Genomic DNA, 7,500 nt, shown 5'->3' with positions numbered 1-7,500 from the left:
AAAAACCATTTGTGAAACTGCCAGCCGCTTGTTTTGGAAAGACGATCCTTTTACATGTTTTCAAGGTGACAAAAGGCAAAATGACTGTGTCCGTTCTTGAGATACATAGGAAATTGTGACACCTGAAAGTAGCCCGTAAAGTTTCGGGACTTTCGAGAAACGGGCCCTGATCGGAGTTTGTAGTCCGATGCTCAACTCGCTTCCATTTTTTCTGGCCAACTGGCTTGTTATATGTGTTCAGATACGTGCGTCTCAAATGAGTTAGTCAGGAAAAGCAAGGGTCCAGGAGGGGTAGAGAAGGCAGTTTTTATCCCCTAGCTATATTCTATACATAGCTATATAGCACAACTTATTCTAGAAGTCCATGAAAAAGCAGTGATAGATATGGAACAAGCCTTCACTGTTACTCGCAGTATTCCGAAGAGACCATTATTTTTTCTTTTAGACTCGCAACAAAGTCTACAGAAAGATCATGTCCCTTCGACCGCGTAACTTGTACTACATAGGCGCCAGGTCCCCTGCGTACCTTCTCAAGACTTCAGGGCTCACCGACAAATGGGTACACAGAGATATCTCAAATTTCGAGTACCTTATGCAACTCAACACCATCTCTGGAAGGACTTACAATGACCTGAGTCAGTATCCAGTGTTCCCTTGGATCCTAGTAGACTATACCTCAGAGGAGCTACGTTTAGATGATCCTGCAGTGTATAGGGATCTTTCCAAGCCTATTGGAGCACTGAACCCCGATAGAGTGGACACTATACGAGACAGGTAATATTTGCTTTATCACCATTAAAGTGTTTTCTTTCTTCTCATTTTTTGTGCAAAGAAATCACCTCTCCGAAGGGCTAAGTTTCTTTCTTTGTCGGCTGAGTCCGCCACAACCTTGTTCTAAGTGTGCGTCTCTTGTTCCAATTCCGTCCTTATTTCACAGAAAACCCTGGGAACAAAATTGCGTCTGACTAGGACGAGACTTCGATGCATTAAAATTCACTCTAAAACACAAGGCATCGGTTTATTTTGTTCCCGTGAGCCTCGAATTTGTATTAGCTGTTTTAACGTGATTTTTTTAGTATATCGACTCCGTTTAAAATACCTTTTCATACTGCATAATTATAACTGCACTAGCCCTGAACGTTGAATGGTCACCCTTGAAAAGGTTTTTTAAGTCTGTACTGTCAATCACAAGTACTTTTCTTTAATTTTTTTAATTCCTTATATCTCTTTCCCACAGATACAATACTTTTGTGGATCCCAGCGGACTGATCGCGAAATTTCACTACGGATCTCATTACTCCAGCTCAGCTGGTGTCCTTTTCTATTTGTTACGCGTGGAACCATTTACCACACTTCATATTAAACTACAGAGTGGTCGATTTGATTGTGCTGATAGACAGTTTCACAATGTCCCCGCTACATGGGATTCCGTCTACTCCAAAGGAGCTGATGTCAAAGAACTCATCCCTGAGTTTTTTTATTTTCCCGATTTCTTGGTCAACTCCAACAGGTGCGTTGATATCGCATTGGTTTCATTTCATAAGTGGCTGTGGAATTGTTGCGTCTCTTATGCCCAGAAATGCAGGTCATAGGTCATTTCGGAGTTCATGTCTGCCTCCTCTTCAAAGCGAGTCTAAGTGCAAAGTTTTTCGTATGAAAATTAGTTTTTATTCATATGTAAAGTAGAACTAATCACCATCACGAAAACTTTGCACTTAGACTCGCTTTGAAGAGGAGGCAGACATGAACTCGAAAATGGCCTACAGGTGGTTTTCACGTGACATCACAGCGGCCATTTTGATGTACTAGAACAATAGACATCCTCTCCCTTGGAGACTGAACTCTATTTTTATGCAAATTCTCCGCAAATATTTTCTATTGTTTTGGACACCAAAAATGGCCGTCAAGTCACTTGAGTGAAAACCATCTATTAGATTCAAGCCCAATTTTGATGTCCAACAAGAAGTGTCCCTTAAATTCTAAGCATTTCCTATCAATTTCTATCAACAAGGTAAGTGTATGAGATAGCGTTGTTTTTTGGTGATGTCATCCATGGTAAGATCTTTATGTATGCTGTAGCCAAATGGGCTTTTCAAAACTTTGCAACATACCGAGATCACGACACTTGGGACGAAAAGCGCCTGGATTGCTAAACCCCCACAAGTTACTGAAGACATCGGCTTATCGGCTTGTCGTTCATAACCATTAGCACTCTCATTTGAAAACATCTGCGGATTAGATGAAATGAAAATGTTTCAATTTAAGATCTCTGCACGTAGTTCTGTATTCTGCTATACTCTATCATCTGAATGAAAACGTGGTGCTGTACACTTTAAGCTGAGCTAATCAGGCAATCACCACACAGTTTCACATGAACTGAATTTGAAATGTCAACGTGTTACAGTTAATGCACTTCGTCTTCAGCTGACTCTATCTTGAGAGCTGAGGTAGTCTCGAGCGTAAGTCCTTCTTTTCCCGCCGCTGAGAAAGCATACAACTGCAAAAGCAGTTCAAAAAGGAAAATAGCCAATGAGATAAGACCCGAAAATGGTGAATTTTACCGCGGTATAGCACTTGACTGGACGGACAAAACATCCTTTATAGCGCGGGAAAAAATTCATCCCTAAAAAATACCAAATCCAGGCTGTCATCGGAGACAGCTATCGGGGTTAAGTGGGAAAAACTGCCACTTGATGTCAAAAGTGTATAATATTCCACTGTAAAATATTTCAGCCTCGCAAAAGTACTTTATTCCGCGACCGCTTTTCAAAGGTGAGGAAACTTGCGATCATACAACAGGTGTCATGCGCGAAAACATGACTGCAAAGGGCAGTGACGTCTGTTCAGGATATTCCATAATTATTTTTCTTTTTTTAGGTTTGATCTCGGTCACCTCCAACGTGGACAACCAGTGGATGACGTCATTCTACCTCAGTGGGCAACTTCGCCTGAAGATTTCGTACGCAAGCACAGACAAGCGTTAGAATCAGATTATGTGTCAGCACATCTACACGAATGGATTGACTTGATATTTGGTTACAAACAGAAAGGACCGGAAGCCGAAAAGGCCTTGAATGTATTCTATTATTGTACTTATGAAGGTAAAATACAATCATTATCATCATGTTTATTTAAGTGTCCACTGCATTTAGTGTCACCCAACTAGTGGACTAATGCAAATCCTGCATTTTAATTGGCTACGCTACTTGGAGGACTATTAGTAATAGTCCTCGAGTAGCGAAAAGCGTGACGCTTTCTTTCGTTTTATTCCCAAAGAAATCTTTCTTCAACTTGCATTTGCTAACTTTATTATTGCCTTTTCAGTCCGTTTAGTTGGGTAATACTAAAACAATTAGACCCTTCGCCCTCAAGGGCCACGGGCCTCGCCTCATGGGCTTTTGACCCGTAGCCCGCAAGGCCGGCTACGGGTCTAATTGTTAATTAGCACTGGGGCACTAATTGGGGACCCTGTGCAGAAAACAAATCAAAACAACTCAACTTACCGGTATAGAGCGGTTTTCAAATGAGGGTCGTAAAACCAAAACCAAAGTAATTACTTTGGCCAATCAAAAAGGACGGAGACAATCCAGTAAACCAATCAAAACTCGCAGTAATTACACGTAGCCGTCTCAAAGCGCGGGAAAATGTGCACGCGCGAGTCACGATTGGTTTTGGTTTCTCTTCTGATTGGTTGAAAAAGTGTTGCGAGAACTTTCAAACCAATCACTGAGTGAAGTAATGCAAAGCCAATGCTATTCGCTAATTACTTTCGACACTCAATTGAAAACCGCCCTATTTTTGTCTCTGGTTGTGATTGGTCAAACCTTAAGTACTGCGCTAAATTTGAGCCGTTTACGACACGCTATTTGAATGTATCCGTTGTCTTTCAGGTGCAGTGGATCTCGATGCTATCACAGACCCTGCTGAGCGAGAAGCTACAGAGGGAATGATCAACAACTTTGGCCAGACTCCGACCCAGCTTCTTACACAACCTCATCCACAGCGCATGACCGCAGAAGAGGCTGCGCACAAATTTAAAGCTATAAAGAGCGCAGGCACAAGCAAAACTTTAGAAACTGTGTTCGAGAACTTGGAGAAATTGAAGCCTTATTTCGTTAACGTAAGTTTTAATAAAAAGCGTCGATTCTTAGAGCTCCCTTTACGATTAGATGGAGCGATGTTGCTGGCAAAACACATCGTTTGGCTCGGTTGCTCGATCATTGGTGCCTTCTACAGGTACCGGAGCACAGATTACGTAAAACAAAAGAAACAAAAGACAGAAAACAAAACAACTCCAAATAAAGACTAGTCCCAAGTGACCAAAAATACAATGCTTTCCGGTACATGAAGAAAGACCCCGAGCATTGGACTACTGTGCAGGGAGGTCGCGGGATCAAACTGCTCCTGCCGGACCAGCACCTAGGGTGTTTCAGTGACTGAGGAGAAAGTGTTGCCTTTGTAATGACACCTGTAAATTTTTAGACTTTCTAGTCTTCTCGGATAAGGACGATAAACCGTAGGCCCCGTCTCACAACCCTACAATGTTCATAACCCTATGGGACGTAAAAGAACCCGTACACTATTCGCAAAGAGCGAGGCATGGAAATTCCCGGTGTTGTGGTCTGTTCTCTGTGTTACGTTATGGTTAAGGTAAATGCTCGGAAATATTAGCTACACCAAGCTACTCTAAAATCTCTCATACCGGCCTTCAAAAAGCCAATTTATCTGCCAGAGCCTTGAAGGTTGCTGAGTTTTTAGGAATACTCCTTAAATCATGCTGAATAAACTAAATGTAGAGAGAGCGGTTTTCAATTGAGTGTCGAAAGTAATTAGCGAATTGCTTTGGTTTCTGATTACTTCACTCAGTGATTGGTTCAAAGTTCTCGCGCCACTTTTTTAACCAATCAGAAGTGAAACCAAAACCAATTTCACATTTTCCCGCGCTTTGAGTCGGCTACGTATAATTACTTCGAGTTTTGATTGGTTTATCGGATTTTCTCCGTCCTTTTTGATTGGCTAAAGTAATTACTTTGGTTTTGGTTTTACGATACTCGGTTGAAACTCGCTCTATTTGAAGTGTAGGTTATAGATAAAAGAGAGAAGTGATCTTTGCACGTATAGTCTCTTATAGACACCTGAAAACTTCAAGTGGTTTTGAACGGGATTCGAACCCATGACCTCTGCGATACCGGTGCAATGCTGGTGCAATGCTGGTGCAATGCTCTACCAACTGAGCTATGAAGCCACAGGTCAATTTGTTGGGCTCGTGTTGCCGTCAAATGACTTGATAAATGAAATAACTATATTTACTATTCCACTATTACGCCATTTTACCACATTTGGTCAAGAGAACGCTCAAAATATGAGACGGTATTACACTGTAGTGTCCCGGTTTGACCGGTTTAGAACAGAGCAAATACGGACGGAACGGGAGATTTTCAATGAAAGAAATTGTTTTCAATACGATACAAAGCCTGAGAATTTAGCTTGTCATCGCTTGTCTCTCGTCATTTCGTTTATACAATCAAATAAAGGACATTTGGCTGGCTTTCTGTGCCGTTTACATCGTTCGCAAGCGCCCTGAAGGACAGATGATGCATTTTTTTAGAAACACTCTTACCAAATAAAATTGAAGCAAAATAACACCTTTTTGTATAGTGGAGTAATAAATCTCTTATTCAAGGTTTAACATATAATACTCGCGGACATTTTGCTCATTGCTGGTATTTTTACTACGCAACTCGCAAAATATCAGGGCGTATTATATGTTAAATCATCGAATAAGATGTATATATTTGAAGAGAGACAATTGCTTAAATTGTCCAAATGAGTCCCCCTTTCATTTAAATCATATTGTAAGCTCCTCCGTAAAACGCAGTCACATTTATTAGTGTTTTTCTTGATATTTTGGGCATTTTTTGACATTTTTTTGTTGTCCAAGATAGAGGGCCAATTTCATGACTTTTCTCACAGATACTTTTTTTCGAAATATTAAGTTAACAGAGGCACGATATCTGCAACAAATTCGCGAGAAAGCTTCAATACATATAACAGCGCCTTGACCTCTTTCCTTTTGCTGTATTTGATTTTCAGGTGTCAGACTCGGCTGATGCTCTTGTATTTGTTGCGGTCTCTAAACTCTATACCAGATCTCTCATTTATTCAGGCATGCCAGAGCACATGATCACCATCAGCCAGAATGGAATTCTAGGAGTACACAACTGGTTACCGTATTCCAAGACAAAAGCCAATCCTTTCACCTTTGAGCTTGATCCATCTCTATCATCAAACAGGTAAGACAAGGCTGGATTGCTAGAGAAAGTGTGGTCAAATGGTTAAGGTGTTTACCTTGAGATCCCGCGGGATCCCGGGTTCAAGACCCGTTCTGACATTTGTTGAATTTGATCCAGTTAGTCCCTGGTTCAACTTCTCGGCTGCACTTGTAAATAGCCAACTGGTGTGCCTCCGGCCAGTTGGGATTCTGAACAGCTGTTGTTGTTCTGTTCTGTCATTTCGTTGATTGTGTTTCACTGGCCCTGAAAATACATCCCAAACATGTATTCGGCGATTCAAACATTCAATTTAGCTATTCATAGCTTCAGTTTGGAAATTCAACAATTCAAACATTCATTTCGGTAATTCGTACCTTCAGTTCAATTCAATATTTGAATTTTCGAATTGGAAGTTTAAATGGCGTGCATGTTTGAGTTTTGAAGGTTTGAATTGAAGAACCGTGAAGGTTTGAATTCCCGAACTGAACGTTAGAATTTCCGAACTGAGGGATTGAATTTTCAAAGTGAATGTTTGAATTGCTGAATTGAACGTTTGAATTGCTTGTTTGAATTTTGACACCTAAGAACGCGCCATATACACCTTATTCCAAAATGGCCGCTGATTTATGCGGATACAAATTGGCCCTTGTTGCCTCGTTCAAGATAAAATATTCTTTTGAATTTTAAGCTTAAGAACGAGGCATCAAGGGCTTATTTGAATAAAAACAAAAGAATATTTAAATGGCGGCCATTTTGGAATAAGGTGTATGAAAAGCCCCTGTGGAGAGTGGGCAATCCAAGTTTGTATTGTACTGCATTGTCAAAATATATGGATGTCAGTGTTTTCAATTTGCGTTGAAATGTGTTTCTTGAGGGGAAAAAAGAAGAACCTCGGAGTTCGCAGATGCGCGTTCCCGTTTACCTTTTCGCACCATTTGGTTTGCCTTTTTGGCTTTTTTTCTTTCAAAAAATTGCGGCTTCTGGACAAGTCATCTTGGGTTGAGTTTGTTGGTTCTGTACTCTGCTCCGAGAGATTTCAAAAACCGTTTGATTTCAGTTGATCTGAGTTCAATTTGATTTGATTTTTTCTGCTTTGATTGGTGCCCCAGCGCTGAAAGACGTGACAAGTAACTAAAGTTCTTTGTTATACAGGCAAACTGGTGCGAGATGAAAAGGAGAATTCTGATTGGTTCTCTTAGCGGTCTGAATTTTGCAATACGGACCCCTA

At 40.8% G+C, this 7,500-nt stretch overlaps 1 protein-coding gene across 1 annotated transcript in view; it reads left to right on the top strand.

Moving 5' to 3' along the window:
* Positions 1-7,500, top strand: part of LOC137984294 (neurobeachin-like protein 1) — a 52,413-nt gene that overhangs the window by 39,621 nt on the left and 5,292 nt on the right. The window contains exons 33-37 of the mRNA XM_068831413.1: positions 446-774; positions 1,238-1,510; positions 2,878-3,101; positions 3,891-4,120; positions 6,094-6,293. Of these exons, the coding sequence (XP_068687514.1) occupies positions 446-774; positions 1,238-1,510; positions 2,878-3,101; positions 3,891-4,120; positions 6,094-6,293 (1,256 nt within the window). The remainder of the gene's footprint in view (positions 1-445; positions 775-1,237; positions 1,511-2,877; positions 3,102-3,890; positions 4,121-6,093; positions 6,294-7,500) is intronic.

Source organism: Montipora foliosa, chromosome 14 (assembly GCF_036669935.1).
Source record: "Montipora foliosa isolate CH-2021 chromosome 14, ASM3666993v2, whole genome shotgun sequence".
In the NCBI taxonomy this organism is placed as follows: domain Eukaryota; kingdom Metazoa; phylum Cnidaria; class Anthozoa; order Scleractinia; family Acroporidae; genus Montipora; species Montipora foliosa.
The sequence above is the reverse complement of the archived record's forward strand: the minus strand, read 5'-3'. Positions and strand labels throughout refer to the sequence as shown.